The 23,208-nt window shown below is 38.5% G+C and overlaps 1 protein-coding gene across 2 annotated transcripts in view; it reads left to right on the top strand.

Moving 5' to 3' along the window:
• The window catches only part of UBR1 (ubiquitin protein ligase E3 component n-recognin 1), a 140,112-nt gene that overhangs the window by 13,701 nt on the left and 103,203 nt on the right, over positions 1-23,208 (top strand). Inside the window, exons 4-11 of one of the 2 annotated variants that reach the window (XM_034769201.1) lie at positions 5,437-5,547; positions 9,189-9,319; positions 10,588-10,729; positions 14,361-14,423; positions 14,904-15,027; positions 16,317-16,424; positions 20,199-20,287; positions 21,972-22,070. In XM_034769201.1, coding sequence (XP_034625092.1) covers positions 5,437-5,547; positions 9,189-9,319; positions 10,588-10,729; positions 14,361-14,423; positions 14,904-15,027; positions 16,317-16,424; positions 20,199-20,287; positions 21,972-22,070 — 867 coding nt within the window. The remainder of the gene's footprint in view (positions 1-5,436; positions 5,548-9,188; positions 9,320-10,587; positions 10,730-14,360; positions 14,424-14,903; positions 15,028-16,316; positions 16,425-20,198; positions 20,288-21,971; positions 22,071-23,208) is intronic. The other variant, XM_034769202.1, reaches the window with a different exon arrangement.

Genomic DNA, 23,208 nt, shown 5'->3' with positions numbered 1-23,208 from the left:
TAGGGTTACCATACGTCCTCTTTTTCCCGGACATGTCCAGCTTTTCAGCAGTCAAACCCCCGTCCGGGGGGAATTGCCAAAAAGCCGAACATGTCCGGGAAAAAGAGGACGTATGGTAACCCTACCTATCAGTCTCAATGAGGTTTTGACTCAACTCATAAAAAGGTTTCATCCAGCTCATAACACTATAATTGCATATTGAAAAACTAGTTTCAGGAAACTTAAGTTGCAAAGTCAAGCACTGAAAAGTAAGGTAATTGCAGAATTAAAATTGCAAGGACAATCTTAATGTGACTCCTTTATGTGTTTTCATTGTGATAGCTTTGCCCAAATTCATATACAGTAGACACCCACAGGCCAGCCAACTTGGGCTCACGGGCTCCAACTAGAGCCCGGAAGTCTACACAGCAATGAAACAGCCTTATAGCACACCCCCGTTGGCTTGCACAGGCCAGCTGTGGTTGTCTAGTTGCTGTGTAGACATACCCATAGTAAGTAAGTGGCAGAGCTATGCTCTCTTGTCCTGAGTCCCAGTCCAATGCTTGACATTCTCTTCTGTGTAATCTCCCTACAACTCTTACTCTTATCTATTTTGTGTACAGAGCAAACAGTATGTGATCACATAGTTAATGACTATATGATAACTAAGGCTACGATTTGGTCATGGCAGTCATGGATTCCATGACTTTACTAGACGTCTGTGACTTCTTTGGCTTCAGCTGTCAGCGACTGGAGCCGGGGCTGTGCGCCCCTGCCCTGGAGTGGGGGCTGCAGCCGGAGTTGTGTGCCTCTGCCCCCTGGTTTGCGACGGGGGCTGCAGTGGGGCCCTGTACCCCCCTCGCAGCTTCCCAGGGCCATGCATGTCCCACCGTCCCTGCCTGTGGCCGGTGCTGCACACCTGTGGCTGGGGTTGCAGCTGGGAGCGTGAGGCCCTGCCCTGCACTGTGGCCAACTCCGGAGTGGGGGCTGTGCATGCCCCTGATGTGGCTGTAGCTGCTGGAGCCGGGGCTATGGCGGCTCCTCCCGCTGCCCCCCCCCCCAGGGTGTGGGGGTTTGGCCTGTCAGTCCCCACCCCATGGGATTCCAGCTATCATTCCTCCCACCATACCTAGCCCTGCCACCCGGTTATTTTTAGTAAAGTCACAGACAGGTCATGGGCTCTTGTGAATTTTCGTTTATTGCCTGTAACCTGTCTGTGACTTTTAGTAAAAACAGTGACAAAATCTTAACCATAATGAACGTGCACACACACACACACACACACACACACACACTCTCTGAACTACGGTTGCAAAGGCAATAGTAATAATCTTATCTTTGTTACTGGTAGATTATTCCAAAGACATTAACAGACAGGTAGATTACCTATTAGATATAGAGGCCAGACTTAAATCTCAGAAATGCAGTGCATATGTTGCATATCTCAATTCCATTACTATGGTTATGGGTGTGCAGGAGCAGGTTTTTTGGTTTTATTGTAGAGGTGTCAATTTCCATCTGCACATCTGAGATTTGAATCTGCCTTTGATTTAGTAGAGTACATTAAACATGCAAAATAATAAGTGGGCAAAGGCACTTTTTCCTCTCCTCTTCTTTAGCTCTTAGTTGAAAGAGTAGAAAATACTGGAGCTCTCTAACCTCCTTTTTGTTCTGAAATGATGTATAACTTTTTGGGGTGCTTCTGGCTTTTTGGGAATGTGCAAAAGATATCTCAAACTCTTTCATTTTAATTGGTTTTGCTGTGCTAATCAAGCAACTTTTTAGCAAATCTGAAGAGGATAATCCAATTCATAGGACTGAGACCTTGTTATAATTTACAATTATTGTTAAAATCCATAAGAGATTGCTTGTTCCCTTAGTAAATAACAATCAGAGTAACAATGCTGAAATTTCAGTTAAAAAGCTCATGTTTATAGAGCTTGGTAAAGTACTATAAATAGTACTTACAAAATGACTTGTTTGCAAGCTGACCATGATAAAGAGGTTTCCAAACCCATATTTGGTAACAAAATAAACATGTATGCACAGGGACCAATGCAGTCTTTTCACCAGTCAGATCACTGCTGCAATCTACATACTGTTTTGTCTATTTCTGCATTTGGATTTATTTAGTTTTTTAAATTGCTTTGGGCTTGAGGCATGGGGGATGGGTGGAGAAATTAACAAATGCTAAATTTCAAGTGCAGGAGATTGCTTTAGACCTGGGTCTTCTCTTCCTGACAGCCTTTTGATGGTCTCTGAGCCAAATCCATGTGACCAGTGAGAAATTCCAGCTGTTGCTCCCTTATTTGGGGAAGGATCATTTTAAGTAATTCCTTAGGCTGCTCTCTTCCTGAACTGTCCTCTGCTGTCCCCTTTTCTGCCTGACTTCACTGGTGGTTGTTCCCTTTCAAGAGCCATTGCAACAGATGTTCAGTTTTGTGAACGGAGTGGGAGCATACAGGGATCATGAGCCTTTAAAGCTGATGTACCTCTTCAGCAAAGTTACACTAAAGAGCATCTAAACCACCATATATTCAACTTAATTGTAATCTTTCATAGTTTAAAAATGTACTAGTCTTTATTGCGCTTCATTACTTTGGATGTTGAAATTGCACCCCCTCAGAGGCTTTTTCTACCTGCATCAAATGCCCATGACTGCCCTTTAAAGAGGAAGTGCTGACTGTGCGTGCACACATGTATTTAGTGAGTGCATCTTTACAGATAGATTAGCATGCTTGACTTGATTAAGTGTCTTATCCTGACAGTAGGGTAGTCAGACAAGATGGGTGAAATAATATCTTTTATTGAACCAACTTCTGTTGGTGAGAGAAACAAGCTTTCAAGCTACATGGAGCTCTTCTTCTGTAGGGTAACCTGGCAGTTTGGGAATAGGTTCAAAGAGCCTCCAAAATACTAGGGAGTGGTAATGAGGCAGAAGGTGTGCTGAGAACAGCCAGATAAAGTACACTACTCTGCACTTCTGTGCAACCCTTCATCTGGTGAGCTTAAAGTCAATTACAAGTATTCTTTAAGCCTTACAATATCCCTGTGAACTATGTAAATAAAATATAAGTAGCTTCCATATATTTTAGCTACCTATATATGTACAGATGGATGAACTGACTCCCTAAAAGGATAAATAGAAGCCAGGAGTTCAGTTTCCAGTCTTCTCTTCCCATCCTCTCAGTAATTTAAGATGGCTTCTTTAAGGCCAAGTAACAGTAATTGGAACATGAAGATAGCAGGAAAGTGGTTGTGATGCTTCCCCAGTTTGTAAATACATTCTAAACCTTTAAGTTACGCTCTGTTTTTTTTTTTTTTTTTTTTTGAGGGGGCATTTTTAAAAGTAAATAACATTTTTCAAAGTATTTTGTTTGATAAGGCCACTTATTACTTCTAATAACTATTTTATAAGTTTTGTAACTGGGATATCAGGGAAAATTATATACAATTACTGGTCTTTCCTGCACTTCATCTTAACTTTATGCTGGACCAATGGGCAGTTCAGACTTCTCAGAAAGCATTGTGCAGAATCAAACTTGGAGCATTGCATTTAAACCCTGAACTTGGTCTCAATATCTCACAACACTGGTTAGAGAAAATGCTACACTGCTACTTAGTATGCAAATATATATAATTAGTTTGCTAGAATAAGTATTTTAAACAGTACTTTGAAATACTTGTAAACAAAGCTATTAGACAGCTTTGCTATCTGCTATAGAAAGTCTTTATAGACAAGATTACAGTCTGTTTTTGCTACGTATGCAAAAGGTACCCCTGGAACAAATATGATTAATAACCTGCATCACAACTGTAAAGGTTGCAGGACATTGGCATTCCTTTTTTTGATGTGTGTGCATGCGTGCACACACACTGTCTGCCATTCAGAATCTTTTCCAGAGACAAACTTGTGATTAATTGTGGGACCTAAGGTTTAATGCTTGTCAATGAGTTCTCAGACACTAAAATGAAAATGTGGTCAGTCCATAGTAAAAACAGTTATGCTTTTCCAGCATATAAAAGAAAACTCTAGTGCATTATATCATTTCAGCAGCAGTTCAGTCTTATGTTGATGGATGATTCTCTTGCCTCCCTTTCCCTATCTGATAGGAATTTTTGCTTGTAGCTGAAACATTACCTGTTTTGAAACTCCACACACAAATTAATTCATCTCTTGGATTTCTGTAGTGCACACACTGTAGGGTACTATCCTAAGCCTCACTTAGTCAAATAAGGAATCTACTAACCCACATCTGTTGAGCTGTGCTCCTTTATCTCACGTGAATACAGAGTCTCAATTTAAAACAATATAGCAGATAACTATATCCCGGGGGGAGGGATAGTTCAGTGGTTTGAGCAATGGCCTGCTAAACCTAGGGTTGTGAGTTCAATCCTTGAGGGGAGCTACTTAGGGATCTGGGGCAAAATCAGTACTTGGTCCTGCTAGTGAAGGCAGGGGGCTGGACTCGATGACCTTTCAAGCTCATTTCCAGTTCTAGAAGATAGAATATCTCCATTAATTTTATTTTCTTTTTATTTTAAATGTGATTTTTATAGGCTTTAAGGAAGAAGTGGGCAGTAGCCCACGAAAGCTTATGCTCTAATAAATTTGTTAGTCTCTAAGGTGCCACAAGTACTCCTGTTCTTTTTGCGGATACAGACTAACACAGCTGATACTCTGAAACAAGGATAATAAAAGCTCCTCTCCCAGCTCTCCCTGTAGGCCCACACATTGCTTTTATTAAAGGTTTCTATGGTGGCTTAAGACTGGCATAAACACTTACCTGTAGCCAAAATGTTACAGGCTTTCAGATCTGCCCTGGCAGTAGTCACATTCCTGGCCTGTCTTCCATCCTTGAGTCAAGTTTAAGGGGAACTCTCATTAGCTCCTCTAGATATAATATTTCCCTTATCTGCCCACAAAGTCCTCAATGGCTCTACCCCAGAGTCGAAGGCATGTTGAAATATGTAGAACTGCCCTTAATGGTCACTTATATACTGGCTTCAAGCAGCTACCGGGAGCTTTCAGAAAATACTGCAGTGTCCCACTCTTCAGTCCACCCCTCTGGTCACCTGGGGTTCAATACATAGCCCCGCTGAAGGCAGTGTGGCTCCATGCAAATGCAAGGTTCTACCTATGTGGAACAATTTGCAAGTTTAAGACACAACTGTGTTCCTACTCTGCTCTCTGCACATGTGAAGAAACATAGATAATTCCAGCAAATCCCATCTTCCACCCCACTGAAATTTTCCCTTTCTTAATTACAAAAAATAAAATGCTGCAGTATAAAAGCATATGGTTTACACAATGACACTTCCTACAGCATAGTTATTTATCACTGTGTTGGAGGCACATAAAATGTGGATGTATTGGCTTGACAAATGTACGCTTTTCTTGTGTTCTTGATTTTTACATGCATATTTGTATGTCTGAAATACCTCTTAATTTTTCAGATGCATACTTCCACTGGAGGAGGGTTTTGTGACTGTGGGGATACAGAGGCATGGAAGACTGGACCACTTTGTACTAACCATGATTCTGGAGCAGCAAGCTCTACAAAAGCGGTACAAATAATACATAAAGAAAATCAGAGATGAATACTGTCTGTAAATCTTCAAGCTTTGTAACATGCTCCCTACCTGTCTAGAAAAGTTACCATTTGCTCAGCAAAAAAATATTTTTTTTCAGGTTTGTCCAGGCCTGTGTGCTTAGAATTAGGTTACATGTAGAGAATGCATCTTTCTAGGATGCCTTTAAACTTCAATATTTTGCTTGATAGGAAAGAAGCAAGGGGGGAGAGAGGAATGATGGCAGTATGTTTGTCTCCTTCGGTGATGATGAAAAAATGCACTCAGAATCAGGCTTCTGGTTTTTAAAAGGGTAGACTACGTTTTGAATCTGCTGAATGCCCTTTTCTAAATGTTAAAGGACAAGTTAAATACACTACATTAAAGAAAAACACTCTAGACACATTTTTTTAATCTTGTTTGTTGCTAGCATTCACAACATAATATAAGGCATGCACATGTAAAATGCAGTATCCTTGGGTTGGGATGAGGGGGGAACCAACCCAAACCCCTCAAAAACCAGAAGTTGCAATCAAAAGGTGCTACACAAACTTTCAGACATCTAAGTCTGGGAAATGGAACCCTGAAAAGCAGATGCTCCAAACCAAACAGTGGCTAAAGCATTGTTGTTCTGCTCCTCTAGGCTTTCTCAGGGCATTGATTGCTCATTGTTGCCTTCCAGCTCCAAATGCCCTGCAGAACTTCCCGGTCCCTAGTATCCCCTGTCCCAGGCTCCCAAGGGTAGCCTGCTTCCTACCGTCAAATGCATGTTGTAAATAGTAACAAATTTTTGAAAAGCTTTAAGATAGTTAAATGTCTGTAACTTAAGGGTAAAATCCTTTTCAGGAACATCATAGGGATTAAAAATACCTGACTACTAGCAACCCAAGAAAATCAGTTAGTTTTTAAACTTAAAATCCAAACACACTTTTTCCGTACTTTCAAATATTTCCATTTCTTTAAGTTTTAACCTAAACTTTGTGTTTTGTGACTTTCTAATACACCTCTACCTCGATATAACGCTGTCCTTGGGAGCCAAAAAATCTTACCGCGTTATAGGTGAAACCACATTATATTAAACTTGCTTTGATCTGCCGGAGTGTGCAGCCCTACCACCCCCTCCCCCCCCCGGAGCACTGCTTTACCGCGTTATAGCCGAATTCGTGTTATATCGGGTTGCGTTATATTGGGGTAGAGGTGTAATTCTTCTGGGTGTTTTTTTTTATTTTTGCACTTTAAGTTAATGCTAGACACTCTGTACCTTAATTCCATCTTCATGCAGTTTTTGTAACTGAATACGATATAGTATCATTTACTTATTGCCTTTCATCATCAAGCTTTCCAACTGTCTCTACAAACTGATACTTACCGTACAAATTGTTGCAGAGGTGAAATGTAGCAGTTGTTTCATAAACATTGTAAAGTTAGCACAAGAAGTGAAGAATATATTGATTACAGGATTGGACCCACAGGTGTTTTTCTGGCATATGCAGTTAATTCTTAATTATCCACAAGCTTTATAGTAACAGTTCTCACAATTTCCCCAAAAGAAAAGAGAGGAACTAAACTGCCATTGCGGGAGGGAACACATCCTCTGCTTCATTCCCTGTAAGTTTGTAATGGGGAGAGAGGAAAGAGATCCTGTCCATTCTGGATTTTTTTTGTTTTTTTTTAGTCCCTTTTTAGGGACCCAGAGAAACCATTAATTTACCAGGAGCTTTTTCGTATCTATTAAAGAGCTAGATATGGAGAGAGGTGCTCTATCTGCATACTTTCCTCACCTGAATAAGGGAGGGTAGAGGGAGGTATGGGGGGAGAGTCTTCTCATTAAGGGTTGATTGCCTTTTATTTGGAATACCCTTGTCTACAGCAGCCTGTTTTTATCCTTTTCCCAAAGGTCTGTGCTTGGTACAATTTACCCCTCCAAATGCCAAACTCTAACTGAAATTTAACTCAACACAACAGTGATTATATAAAGCCTAACATTTATCCTTTCTCCTCCAAATTTAAGAACATAAGTAGCATAGTTGGAGTAGGAAAAAATTTAAACCCAGATATTTAAGACCTCTGATTCCCAGGATCTGTAAGAACCTGATTTCAAATGGTCACATGGGTGCAGATGAAGACATTTATAAAACCACCTGTAGATGTTTTAGATGGCAGCCTTGACTTGGAATTCCTCTTCTAAAGCTCATCAGGACAGGAAAAGTTTCTGGCAACTGTGGAAGCCATTGGTCATTTCAGTTCATTACTTGTTTCATTTCTGTTCCAGGTTTCCCACCATATGAACGATGTTTTATTTTGATTTTTTTTTTTATGCTACCTAGAAACTTATGGGCTAAGTGAAACTGCATGCTGCTTTAGGAAGTTTCCAAAGTCATGGTTCTTGACAATAGCAAACTACATCCCCAATATGTTATACCCACTTCTATCAAACCATATACTATTCTATGTGAATGGAACCTGGATTTGAGATCTTGGTTTTAGTAATTCTCTTTTCTCCCCATTTTCTTTCCCTTTCTCCCCATACAACATATACATTCTGGGATTTGCAAGCACAACCTTAAAATTAATGGAAAATGTGTCCAGATATGCTAACCGCCTTGAAAATATGAGCCTCTGTGTCTAGGTCACAAATCTCTGAAATTTCTCCGTTTACATCTCTAAACGTGGATACCAATATAAGAAGCCATTCCATGTATTCAAAAGATGTAGTAGTCCCTTGTTATTTAGGTCCCCCATATTCAATCCCTTCTTTTCATAGAGTATGCAAACAGACTGAAAGGATGAGACATCAGGGACTGCAGTTCAGGCCTGGATTTGTCATCTACGAACATCTTCATATGAGTCAGAAGCAATATTACCATCTTTTTACTTTTTAACCTAAGTTTCCTAACTCATTTAATGAAGCTTTTCACAGCCTGTGCTTAGATAAGAGAGCTTTACATGTTTTTCTGTATCTTAATTTCTTAACTAGTATCTTTAAAAATGCACCTATATCATGTTTGATTTGGTGGATAAAACTGCTGTTGGACTATTTTTGAGAAATCTTGCGGGTAGTGATAGCAAAGAATTGAAAAACGGTGCGTTTCACTTTCCCCAATGTCACAAAGAGGCTTCAGTGGGGCTATGGTCTTTTACAAAAGATTATACCTTTCTGGTTGTGCAGTTCTCATTCATTCTCTTCAGCTTCATTAGTCTTGCTCCCTGTAGTGTAAAGTGACTTTACCAGACTGTATTGTAGGGCAATATATTTACCATTATTCCTGAGGTCAATATACCTTCTAATGAGACACACACACACACGCACAACTGTAATATGATTTTTAGCTCTGCATTGCATATAATCAACCGCAGTACTTCTGGCACCTTAAAGACTAACAAATTTATTTGTGCATAAGCTTTCATGGGCTAGCCCATGCACAAATAACTTTGTTAGTCTCTAAGATGCCACAAGGACTCCTTGTTGGTTTTTGCTAATAGAGACTAACATGGCTACCACTCTGAAGCTCAGTACTTCTGTTGTTCCTTTAAATTATATGGCAAGGATAAAATAATCAGCTGTTATATTACCAAATCTTTTTTCCATTTTTGTATTTCTATATTCCATATTGATATCTTGTCCTATCTTCTTATAGAATTCTGAATGCCAGTTAAACGAAGAGCTAATGGCACAAGCAAAGAAGATGTTCCCGTCGGTATTAAAATACATTGTAGATATGACTATTTGGGAAGAAGAGAAGGAGTTGCCTCCTGTGCTCATGATCAGGTTGGGAGATATTGCCAACGATTTCTAAGTGTTAAAACTTCCATTCAGGTTTATTGCTACCCTATATAAACTTGCTAATACCCAGATCTCTTTAAATAGAACTATAACATTCCTGACTATAATCTCTATAAAGGTACAACGCTTCAGGGAACGTTTTGCATATGTTAGTGTCCAGTTAACCACAATAGAAATTGTGCAAAAATCCTCCTCTTCCAAGATGGAAAGAGGCCATTACTTTGATTGGTGATGAGAGCAGAATGGGATCCTAAAGTTCAAGGGGGAGAGGAGAAACAGCTACAGAATTAGCAGATGACATAAATACCTTGTTGTACTTGGGCTGGCTTAGTGTCCTAAGTAGACAGCTTGGGTGAGGTAGGATGGGGAGGGGCTTTTTTGTGTGGTTTTCATTACATGGTGCTAAAAACACTTGAGTCTTATCCATATACTAATACTAGCGCTTACACTGGTGTCAGCAGCACAGTGTAGCTGCACAGTTTCTGGAAGCACTTACAAAACTTCCTAGGCCTAAAGGAGAATGACAGTTTACCGTGTCCTTTAAATCTGTTAAAAGCAACAGAGAGTCCTGTGGCACCTTAAAGACTAACAGATGTATTGGAGCATAAGCTTCCGTGGATGAATGCCCACTTCGTCAATGCGTCTGACGAAGTGGGCATTCACCCACAAAAGCTTATGCTCCCAGTACATCTGTTAGTCTTTAAGGTGCCACAGGACTCTTTGTCTGGATCTGTAAAAAGCAACAAACACGGCTACCCCTTTAATAGTTTACAGTTCTCAAAACTTCACTGGACTGACCTCCAGTTTGAGCTAGATGTGACAGTAAAGACCCAGTTACTAAATTCCTAGGTGGCATTAACTAGAAGGTCAATATTTTTATGCTATCAACTGCAAGTAAAACTAGCATGTAAAAACTTTCATTTGGGATGGAAGTGTAGTTCACAGATCTTTTAGTCTCAAATTTCCTCAAAACATGTTACTACTTTGTATCACCAGGAAGATCGTGATGCCCCTCTTGTAATAAGTGGTTAGTGCATAGTTTCCATGCTCTGTTCTCCTCTCGGTGAGAGGTGGAACTGCTTGCCTTTTTTTCAGAACCTGAAGATGTTGAACTCATTTTTCCTCTACAATTTATTTGGTTATATTTGAGACTTTCTCCCAGGAGTTTGCAAGTGATTTGTTGCCAACATCTGGATAGGAGATTATTTTCATTTTCTCTTTGCTCATCTAATTAAATACTGGCTTCTTCCCAGTAGAGAGAAGACAGACCACTACTACTGTGTTCTTTTCAATGATGAACATCATTCTTATGATCATGTCATCTACAGTCTACAGAGAGCGCTTGGTTGTGAGCTTGGGGAAGCCCAGTTGCACACTACTGCCATAGATAAAGAGGTCAGTGCACTTTGTGTGAAATAGAAATTCTCTTTTTAAGGATTATATGCTGCTTCTGAATATTCTTTCTCTCATTCTCTGATCGTAGTAATTGTTGCTGTGATGTTGGAGCATGGAAAGAGACAATGACAGATAATGCAACCTAATTGTTAATTGGTAGTTGCATGGAATATGAATACTATTAAAGAAGGTGATCTGGTTTTCGTATCATGCTTATTTGTTGTTCAAGAAACAAACCAGGGTCCAGAGGAGGGGAGAAGCCACTGATTTCTTACCTGAGGTTGATCCACTTTCATCTGTTGTCTAACACAGCCAACTTTCTCTAACTTTGTTATAAAGGTTGGTTTTATCTTATCTGGTTTGCACTTCTTGGATGAGGAAACGACATATTTCAGACATACCACTAAAATAAAAATATATTGGCTTGCATATTCAATAGTATTTGGTCAAAATAGTAGGTTACATTGCGCGAACACTTATTATTTTTCTGGCTCAGTTTCTGTCCTCTAATAACTTGCATCACAACTTTAAAGATGATTAAAACCAGGTAAATTCCATGGTGAAGCTGATGCTGACACTTCCACTTTTTGTTTCTCAGAACAACATTAAACATCCCTAATTATCTGTTCAAAAACTACTTGGGGGGGGCTGTCTGTATGCATCTCAAAATTATGAAGTGTACACGTGCATACACGTAGGCAAAGGTTTTATATATATATTTATATATATACACACACACACACACACACTTATTAAAATTGGAAGAATTTTTAAAAACTTGCTTTTGACCATTAGTGCTGATTACTTTCAATATTTGTCTTGGTTTGGACTATGAAAAAATTAGTTTATTTTTGTCTAGTCTCACTTTCAGCTTCTCATGTGCTAGCACAATGCTACATTGCTTGGGCTGCATACACTACAGAAGACTATCTTCCAAAAATGGCTCCATAGTACCTTCAAAAAAAAGATGATTTTTTTTTAAAGGGTATATACATGGTTATTTTTAATAATAAAACCTAACTTTTAGGTCTAACTTGACTTGAGTATGCTTTTACAGGGCAGTGGAAATTGTGGTGTTTATAGCACAAAATGTACCAGGGAGTACTACTTTGCTTTACTAGCAGTATGTTTACAGCAAGTTATTGCTTTCTCGTCATCTCTTCTCAAATTCTGCAATGTGGAAGGGCCATGTTAAAGGCCACACTTGTAACTTCTTTTCTTTGGGATTTGGGACCAGACAGTTCTTGTCAGTGTTGTTTCAGACTCCATTAAGAGTGATGCTGCATGTTGCTCTGAACATTCCCACTATCTGATCCTCCGAACTAAGAAATCACTTGATAGGCAAAGGGTCTGGGTTGGAAGAAAAGAGTTCAGGACGAGTGCACTTTCTGCTAGGATGAAAATTGACACTGCTTCTGGATGGGAGTATTTTGCAGAAGTCCAATTCTTCTATTTTGTTGCACCCATTTGTTCCTTTTACATGATAATGCAAATGCATTGTTTGTTTTTAACTTGCTGTTTTAATTTAATTCAAATTGGTAAGGTTGTCCAGAGACTGATTGTTTGTACCAAGTGGATTACTATCTCAGACTTCCTAGAGAGCACTATACTAAATGGACTCTAGGCACCACACAGGAGATAGGGCAAAGGGTCTGATTTTTTTTTTTTTTTTTTTTTTTGGTCCAAGTTTATGCAATTTTAATATTCTTTTACTGAGAAGTTATAAGGTAATAAAGCAGTGAAAAAGCTCACACTTGAATCACGTATTCTTGCCCTAAACCCTAACAAAGGCCTCAATTTTAGGTCAGTTGAATCCAGAGATGTTTTAATTGGTTTTATTACCCTTTTTCCTACATCGTAAGCTAACATACCTTTCTAACTATATGAATGTTATTTTGTTATCTTCAAGAAGAATATATGGTTGTAAGGGCAGAAATAAACAAATGCCTCTTAGTGTCCCCACACATGCCAGACTGTTCCTTCTCCTGCTCTCTTCATTTAAATTTCTGTTTAACACTTTGAGTAAGCCTGCATTAAACTAAAACACTAAAATCAGAAATGAGATGTGACACACCAAAAGGTCTCAAAATGTAATTAATATCAAAATAGAGGTTTCAATTCATCTCCTAGTAAGTGACACAGAAATCTACACATCCTGTCCTGAGGTGACATGTTCCCAGTCAATATGGTGTTAATTGAAATCCCAGGAGGGGAGTAGCTACCAGCGCTGGTGCACTGTCTATACTGCCACTTTACAGCGCTAAAACTTGCATCGCTCAGGGGTGTGTTTTGGTTTGTTTTTTTTTCACACCCCTGAGCGAGAAAGTTTCAGTGCTGTAAAGTGGCAGTGTAGACAAGGCCTTAGGGTTTATCTACAGGAACAATTAGACCACGGCAAGCTGGGGTGTGAATCTGCCCTGCAGTAGTTGGTCATGGCCTGTGTTAACAGTTTATTGGAACGCAGCTCAAAGCATTCTAATAAACTATTAACAGAGATCAACAGAATGCACATGGACGGTTAGATCTCATTCACAGTAGTGCCAGCATAGATTCACACCCCAGCTTGCCATGATTTAGTTCAGGGGTCGGCAACCTTTCAGAAGTGGTGTGCAGAGTCTTCATTTATTCACTCTAATTTAAGGTTTTGCGTGCCAGTCATACATTTTAATGTTTTTAGAAGGTCTCTTTCGATAAGTCTTTAATATATAACTAAACTATTGTTGTATGTAAAGTAAATAAGGTTTTTAAAATGTTTAAGAAGCTTCATTTAAAATTAAATTAAAATGTAGAGGCCCCCAGATTGGTGGCCAGGACCCTGGCAGTGTGAGTGCCACTGAAAATCAGCTTGCGTGCCGCCTTCGGCACGCGTGCCATAGGTTGCCTACCCCTGGTTTAGTTCATGTAGAGAAGTTCAAATACCCATTGATATATTTAGTGCCTTGAGTAGATGACTGAATAGCATGGTTGTGGATTCTCAGAGCTTTGAGTTTTATTCTTCTATGATAGAAGTTTGCCAATACTTAATCAATTTTTGTTGTGATATTTCTCTTAAGTAATTACAAGTTAATTTACCTTTTATTTTATATGATTAATTCATTTGCCTATTCATTGCTGATTGAATTGTGTATCCTGTCTTTTTATATACTTACTGATTAATTTTGTGTATTGATTTTTATTTTTATTTTAGTTACTTAAATATTTTCTTAATTTTGAAGAAAATAATTGTTGATTTATGAGGCATCACCTAGTGCATTAAAAGAACCCCTGCCACTAAAATAATGAGTCACATCCCCTAAGATAGTCTCCTGAATAGTCTATATCAATAATTCCATCTTTTGATTTTGGTTTCCCTTAACTAATTTCATTAGAAACGATTAATTATTAATTCTATCTATTTAATTGTTGTTTCTCCTACTTATCAACTTTGATGATTGAATTGTTTTTGTTTAATAATTTTTAGATAAAATTAATTAGCATTCAGATACCTGTTTCCTCACCACACCTGCCTTGTACTACCTGCTTATTTTTAATAATGTCACCTAGCAGGGACCTGGCCGAAGTGTAATTTTTTAATTTAATTTAAATTGTTGTATTTTTCAATATTTTATTAATTCATCTCTCATTTAAACAGGGTCGTAGGGCTGTAAAAGAGGGACCTTATGTATCCTGTCAGGAAGCAAAGGAAGAAATCAAGGTAACTTCCTGAAATCTTTATTTCTCACTTAAAAAAATACAAAGAACACCAAATTTTGTATTGACTTATTTTTGTTATTTGCAGTGATGATGTAGCCGTGTTGGTCTCAGGATATTAGAGAGGCTCTGTGTAAACTCAAAAGCTTGTCTCTTTCACCAACAGAATTTGGTCTGATAAAAGATATTACCTCACTCAATTTATCTGTCTATATTTTTGTTACATAATCTTTATAATTTAATACATGCAGATTTTTTTTATAATCTTCCTTTAAACCCCTTGAGATACAATTTATCCCACCATCTTTGGTCAAGTTAGATACACGTGTTCAACACTGTCCTAAATCAGGAGTCAGCTGGTTTAGGTGACTGCAGCAAAAATTTGCTTAAGTGAGAGGAGGGTTCATGAATGGGTTAAGGAGATTAGAACTTCTGGGCCTTCTCTCGTTCAAACTTTATTTTCTTGTTTTTACCTGACTTGTAGAGGCACTCTGAGAATGTCTCCCAACGACCGCTTCATGTGGAGGTTCTGCATGCTGACGTTATGGCTCATCAGAAATTTGCCTTGCGCCTTGGTTCCTGGTTGAACAAACTTATGAGCTATTCAAGTAAGCATATAATTTACTTTGTTCCAGTAATGGGCTGCCAAAACTTTAGCAAGAGGTACCCTCAAAAAATATCTCTTAGGCAGCAATACATGTGATATTCCTTTGTTTAAAACACTCCCATTTTTCTCCCCTTAAAATAAATAATCCATTTGTCTCTTCTCTCTTGCAATAATATATCTATCTTTTCATCATTTCACCCCTCAAATTGTTATGGTGTGCCCCGTCTCCTCCCCACCTCCAGCATCTCATGGAGACTCTTTAGGTGGCTTTCCTGTCTGTGTGCTGATTCTCTGGGGAACATTCCAAACCTAACTGACTAATTTTACATAAAGTGTGTGTGGAGAAGAGATCTTTGAAGTGTCTTGCTGCAGAAGTAGAAACCAGCTGCCTGCTCTTTTCAGTCCTAATAATGTGTTTCTTTTCAAGATTCTTCAGAATGAAAATGGTTAGATTGTTTTTTGAAAACTCAGATTCTCCTCCCTGAGGCCCAAAGGCAGGCTATGTTAACAAGAGACTCTCACAAGTCCACTCCAGGCTCGTTATTTTTCCAAATTTAGAATGTTGCTTAGAAAATAAAACAACAAATCCATTCATAGGCCCCTTTCTCTTCTCAGAGAAGTGGATGCTAGGTTTAGTCCTTATTAAATTCAATCAAATCACCAAAGTTTTTGCTTCATGATTGCGAAATTGCACTGCACATAAGAAACCTCTAATGTGAGGGCTAATTTCCTAATTAAATAACCCCAATTCTTCTTTCACTAATGCTTTTGTCTTTAGAAAAAAGGCTATCGTACATTCATCCCACTTCTGCAAATAATTTGTTTATCAATAGCTTTAAAGAAATATAAAATGACATTTTGGTATCTTATGCAAACCTATGTAATCCAACTTTGTATGAGTACCCTGTGTAGAGGCCGGATGAGATTAAGTCGCATCCCGACCTGGCCTGCCCACCTGTGTTCAGATCTGGTGTAGAATTTTCTGTGCAAGGCTGTCTTGACCCCCTTCCTAGTGAAATGTCAATCCTCCACAACCTCCTGAATTTCTCTCATAAGTAGGTAACTCTACTCTGTGGAAATTAGGGAAGTTATTCTGCAGAGCAACAGGTTATGCTGAGATCACACTTGTGTAGAAATATTAAGATTAATTGGTGATCTGTGATTTTGTTTTTAAGATCAGAATCCAGAAGTAACTTCTGTATGAAAGTAGTTAAACAGACTTGTATTTTGTTGGGTGGACCCCTTGATTATACAGTGACATTACACATACTAATGTACTTCTCCCTCTAGGTGACTTCCGCCAGATCTTCTGTCAAATATGCCTCAAAGAGGAAGCTGACTCTGAAAAGCCCTGCCTCATAAGCATGTTGATGCTTTGGGATGCAAAACTTCATAAAGGTGGGTGGGTGTATATAAGTTGCTCTGAACTGAAGTGGCAATCCACTTTAATATATTTGTTAAATATACTAAATAAATTGCCCTGAAATGAAAGCCATGGTAGTATAAGTTAAGTCTTTAATGTAGTTCTTAATTCTAGGGCAGCTGAAGTTTAAGAATATGATTGATGTTTTTGATACGTGTCTGCCTCCTATCCTTTTCTTTCAAACTTACATATTGTGGAGGATCTACTCTGAGAATATAACTTGACTATGAAAACCTGCTCTCAGTTTTCAAATGTAAAATGTTACAAAATAGAAGGTCTGATAACATTTCAACTACAGTGGTACAATTCATAGATTCTAGGACTGGAAGGGACCTTGAGAGGTCATCGAGTCCAGTCCCCTGCCCGCATGGCAGGACCAAATACTGTCTAGACCATCCCTGATAGACATTTATCTAACCTACTCTTAAATATCTCCAGAGATGGAGATTCTACAACCTCCCTAGGCAATTTATTCCAGTGTTTAACCACCCTGACAGTTAGGAACTTTTTCCTAATGTCCAATCTAAACCTCCCTTGCTGCAGTTTAAGCCCATTGCTTCTTGTTCTATCCTTAGAGGCAAAGGTGAACAAGTTTTCTCCCTTCTCCTTATGACACCCTTTTAGATACCTGAAAACTGCTATCATGTCCCCTCTCAGTCTTCTCTTTTCCAAACTAAACAAACCCAATTCTTTCAGCCTTCCTTCACAGATCATGTTCTCAAGACCTTTAATCATTCTTGTTGCTCTTCTCTGGACCCTTTCCAATTTCTCCACATCTTTCTTGAAATGCGGTGCCCAGAACTGGACACAATACTCCAGCTGAGGCCTAACCAGAACAGAGTAGAGCGGAAGAATGACTTCCCGTGTCTTGCTCACAACACACCTGTTAATACATCCCAGAATCATGTTTGCTTTTTTTGCAACAGCATCACACTGTTGACTCATATTTAGCTTGTGGTCCACTATAACCCCTAGATCTCTTTCTGCCGTACTCCTTCCTAGACAGTCTCTTCCCATTCTGTATGTGTGAAACTGATTTTTTTTTTTCCCTAAGTGGAGCACTTTGCATTTGTCTTTGTTAAACTTCATCCTGTTTAACTCAGACCATTTCTCCAATTTGTCCAGATCATTTTGAATTATGACCCTGTCCTCCAAAGCAGTTGCAATCCCTCCCAGTTTGGTATCATCCGCAAACTTAATAAGCGTACTTTCTATGCCAATATCTAAGTCGTTAATGAAGATATTGAACAGAGCCGGTCCCAAAACAGACCCCTGCGGAACCCCACTCATTATGAATTTCCAGCAGGATTGGGAACCATTAATAACAACTCTCTGAGTACGGTTATCCAGCCAGTTATGCCCCCACCTTATAGTAGCCCCATCTAAATTTTATTTGCCTAGTTTATCGATAAGAATATCATGCGAGACCGTATCAAATGCCTTACTAAAGTCTAGGTATACCACATCCACAGCTTCTCCCTTATCCACAAGACTCATTATCCTATCGAAGAAAGCTATCAGATTGGTTTGACATGATTTGTTCTTTACAAATCCATGCTGGCTGTTCCCTATCACCTTACTACCTTCCAAGTGTTTGCAGATGATTTCCTTAATTACTTGCTCCATTATCTTCCCTGGCACAGAAGTTAAACTAACTGGTCTGTAGTTTCCTGGGTTGTTTTTATTTCCCTTTTTATAGATGGGCACTATATTTGCCCTTTTCCAGTCTTCTGGAATCTCTCCAGTCTCCCATGATTTTCCAAAGATAATAGCTAGAGGCTCAGATATTAGCTCCTTGAGTATTCTAGGATGCATTTCATCAGGCCCTGGTGACTTGCAGGCATCTAACTTTTCTAAGTGATTTTTAACTTGTTCTTTTTTTATTTTATCTGCTAAACCTACCCCCTTCCCATTAGCATTCACTATGTTAGGCATTCCTTCAGACTTCTCGGTGAAGACCGAAACAATGAAGTCATTAAGCATCTCTGCCATTTCCAAGTTTCCTGTTACTGTTTCTCCCCCTTCACTAAGCAGTGGGCCTATCCTGTCTCTGGTCTTCCTCTTGCTTCTAACGTATTGATAAAAAGTCTTCTTGTTTCCCTTTATTCCCGTAGCTAGTTTGAGCTCATTTTGTGCCTTTGCCTTTCTAATCTTGCCCCTGCATTCCTGTGTTGTTTGTCTATATTCATCCTTTGTAATCTGTCCTAGTTTCCATTTTTTATATGACTCCTTTTTATTTTTTAGATCATGCAAGATCTCGTGGTTAAGCCAAGGTGGTCTTTTGCCACATTTTCTATCTTTCCTAACCAGCGGAATAGCTTGCTTTTCGGCCCTTAATAGTGTCCCTTTGAAAAACTGCCAACTCTCCTCAGTTGTTTTTCCCCTCAGTCTTGATTCCCATGGGACCTTACCTATCAGCTCTCCGAGCTTACCAAAATCTGCCTTCCTGAAATCCATTGTCTCTATTTTGCTGTTCTCCCTTCTACCCTTCCTTAGAATTGCAAACTCTATGATTTCATGAACACTTTCACTCAAGCTGCCTTCTACTTTCAAATTCTTAACGAGTTCCTCCCTATTTGTTAATATCAAGTCTAGAACAGCTTCCTCCCAGTAGCTTTTTCAACCTTCTGAAATAAAAAGTTGTCTGCAATGCAGTCCAAGAATTTGTTGGATAGTCTGTGCCCTGCTGTGTTATTTTCCCAACATATATCCGGATAGTTGAAGTCCCCCATCACCACCAAATCTTTGGCTTTGGATGATTTTGTTATTTGTTTAAAAAAAGCCTCATCCACCTCTTCCACCTGGTTAGGTGGCCTGTAGTAGACTCCTAGCATGACATCACCCTTGTTTTTTACCCCTTTTAGCCTAACCCAGAGACTCTCAACACTTGTTTATATACATCTCTATAATGACTAAGTAAAGGACAAAGGGAAGATGCACCTTCATCAGTGAGAGTGGTAGAATATTCCATACAAGATAACCAGAGTAGAAAGTGTCTGAGAAGAAAATGGTATGCCTGATGGCATAAAGGTTTTAAGAGCCCAGAAACTGTTCACAAATGGAGAAGCAAACCCTGCAGAACTAGAATATTCCTTCTGTTTCCAAACTAATTAAAACCACAGAATGTCAAAGAGGATCTGTTAAACTTTATTAGCTTCGCTGTTTAAGGGTAACACACATGACTTGAATGATTTAAAGAAATCTGGTTTTAGGGCTTGTCTGTATACAATTCTTATACTGATTTAACTATCTGTTTAGAAACTAATGTAGTTATTGGTTGTAATCCTGTCATGTGGATGCAGCTACACAGGTATATCGGTGCTCATAGCATGTTAGCTTATTTGTTTCTAAATTCTATATAGTGTAATTAGTACAAAAATTGAATGTAGACTGATCCTTGAAAGCCAAGGAGCGAAGGTCTAAGAAAGCTAAAAGGAAGTTGAGCTCACTGGGTCCCAAGCAGGTGGCGGGGAAACAGAGCCATGTTGAACAAATGGATTCCTGTATCTATCAGAGTTCTGAAGCAGCTCCCTAATGAATGTTCTTAAAATGAATAATAGGCCACTTGCCAGTGGGTTGATTAGTTGTGTGTGTGTGTGTGTATATATATATATATATATATATAACTGTCTTAATACTTCTAATGACATGAAGTTTCCGTCTCTTTCCCACCTGCTCTTTTCCTGCACAAAAACAAAAAAATAGTGTTTAGTGGAGTAAGAGTAAAACAAATTTTATTATCTTCACAGGGGCAAGGAAGATCCTTCATGAACTTATCTTCAGCAGTTTTTTCATGGAAATGGAGTACAAAAAACTTTTTGCTATTGAATTTGTGAAGGTAACTAGATGTTCATATTTTCTTACATATTGTGGTTATAAATTTTAAACAAGTGATGTCACCAGCAAAAAAATGGAGAATAAAAATTATGGATGAAATCATAAACTGATTTTCATTTCCTAACTCTTCTTGTTTGTGCTTCCATAGCCATGGAATTTTAATATAATTAACAATATATTTAAACTTTTTAAAAATATATTGAGGAAGATATTTGAGAAAGTGGAATGGTTACTCAGAATACATGGTATGTTTATGCCCTCTTTAAATGTACGTTGACTTGATAACCCCATAAAACCATCTGTTTATGGTCTTTTATAAATATTTTGCATGTTCACTTGCCTAATTTCAGAAAGTGTTTTTTTTTTTTTTTTTTTTCCCACATCAGTACTGATACCAGTTTTAAGATAACTTGCAGTTTGTACAGAAATGCAATGTAGATGCTGTCCATCTGGAATTCAGGATTCTAAAAAATCCTTGACAAAACCTTATTGAGATACATGTGTAACTTATTCATTATCACATTGTATCAGTAAAGTTCTGTAGATACTGGCTCCAAAACAATTCTTCATGCTGAACTCTAAAAGAAGTTGCTGAAGTGTCTGAGAAGCAATACTGTAACCATTTAAGGATACAAATTAGTATACAACAAAAAAAAAAAACATATAAAAAACTTGTAAGCTGTATTCACTAGTTGAGATGGGCGCTAGGCAATTTGGCCCAGAGAACCAACAATCTTTCTCTAATCTAAAATGAGGTGCAAGTTCAGCCATAACCTAATGGAATGGACGATAAAAGCCAGAGACTTGCCATTCTGGTTTTAATTTTAGAACTATTGAGAATTGTCTTGATTGTAAACTAATGAACTTTAAACATGGAACGCATTAGCAACCCTCCTAGCTCAGCCAAAAATGTGAGACGTCAAGGTCCGTGCTTCAGTCCCACTTTAGACGTGTAGGTGTAGATGCTAATGTGCAACAGTGCTGAGCACCGTATATATTGCTTTACTACATGCTGCTAGATTTCTGCTATCATTGAAGCAGTGAGTAAACTGGAAACTATCTGATTTTTTTTTTAAAAGATAATGCAATATTTGAGAAATGGACATGAAGTAAGGGCTAGCAGAACATTTTTTTCTGTTATGAGAGACAATCCACTTATATTAGTAGTCAAAAATGTGAGTGACACTCAATGTTCCTCTTTGGAATGGACATGAAAGGGAAAGAATTATGCTGAATCTATAGCGCTTTTGGTGGCAGGTCTTCAACGGAACAGTCCATATTCTGTTCCGTGGAGGGGATAAAGACCTATTTTAGATTCTTGTAATTTCAAGAGCTAAGAGACTGACTTCTTGATTGTGTGTGTGTGTGTGTTTTATTTCCCTCATTGGAGAAGGATGGCAGTGTGGGAAATAAAGGAATTGGGTTCCATCCAGCAAAGCACTTAAGCATGTGCTTAACTTAAAGAAGAATCAGTGGTACTATTGTGTAAAGTTAACCACATTAAGTGCTCTGCTAGATATGGGGCTTTGTGCAGTTCATGTGTGTTTGATCTGGAGCTGTTGGGGAGTGATAAAGACATATATTTTAACTGTAGTGTTTCTTCCAAGTAAAAATTAAATTAAATTGTTTTTGTTTTGATTTAACTTTTGCTGTTAATCATTTTCCCAATGTTCTCCTTTTCACAGTATTACAAGACACTGCAAAAAGAATACATCAGTGATGACCATGAGAGAAATATCTCTGTGACTGCACTCTCGGTTCAGATGTTCACTGTACCCACTTTGGTACGTATAGCCAGCACCTCAGTAAATCTATCATGATCGTGGAGTGGTTTATCATGATACCATATCTGTAGACTGCTGCTCTAATTAGTAGGCAGTTTCCATGTATTTGTAGCCAAAGCAAATAGGGTATTTAGAGTTCTGCTAAGATAAAAGGGTAAATAGTTGTTTTGTCTGAAATTTATATTAAAATTCATCACAGAAATGAGAAGGGATGCAAGTAAATGGAGTTCTGCACACGGTCATGCTATAAATCAGCTACATTTCTGTTAGTCTGCAGCTCAAGATTACTTTTTCATGTAAATAGCAAGATTACCTTTTCTGTGCAGAGGGGAAAAAGCGTGTGTGTGTGTGTGTGTGTGTGTGTGTGTGTGTGTGTAAGCCCTAAAAAACAGGAGGAGAGAGGGGGTATCTGTGTGTGTTTCAAAGATAGAGGTCCTGCTTGGCTTTTACATTAGAAATTCAGATCTTTTCTACCTCTACCTTGTCTTTCAAGGAAGTCTTTATAGATGACTGGGGAACTAGTAGTTTGTCACTGCAGCTATTAAGGAAGTAAAGCATGATCAATTGAAATGAATGACTTTCGTTCAGCTTGTTAACAAATGTTTTGGATCCCTATGTAACTTGGACTTTTGCCAAATACTTAGAGACTCTCTAGGTGAAAAAGTTGGCACTGCTCCCTCTTCAGCAGAAGAATAAGAGAAATCCCACTCCAATTTTCTATTCTAGCAAAAAAAAAAAAAAAAAAAAAAAAGACATGATTTGATGTTTGTAACATTTTTAAAGTAAAAATAATGAGGCTGTGTGTGTGTTAAACCTTTATGCCAGTTTATACATCAGAGAGAAACAAAGGACAGAAACACATTTTCTTTCCTTTACGGTTTTGCCTTTCAAGTCAGGCACTAAATGAAAATACCAGCATACAGAAAACGAGCCAAATTCAACAGAGATGGCACAGGGAGGGATTACACCTGTGCAGATCAGGGAATTCACCCTAGCATAGGGCAGTCAGTGTTGTGTGGTCACACCTTTTTCATCAAGGGTTTCATGAGCTTTAACTCACACCAGCTCTAACTTACCTACAGGAGATTCATTGGTAGGAGCCACTGAACTGGCACACATCCCTCCTCTCTGGCCACAC

Source organism: Trachemys scripta, chromosome 4, assembly GCF_013100865.1.
Source record: "Trachemys scripta elegans isolate TJP31775 chromosome 4, CAS_Tse_1.0, whole genome shotgun sequence".
NCBI classification, from domain to species: Eukaryota; Metazoa; Chordata; order Testudines; family Emydidae; genus Trachemys; species Trachemys scripta.
Note: the sequence above shows the minus strand (reverse complement) of the source record. Positions and strands in the feature narration are given on the sequence as shown.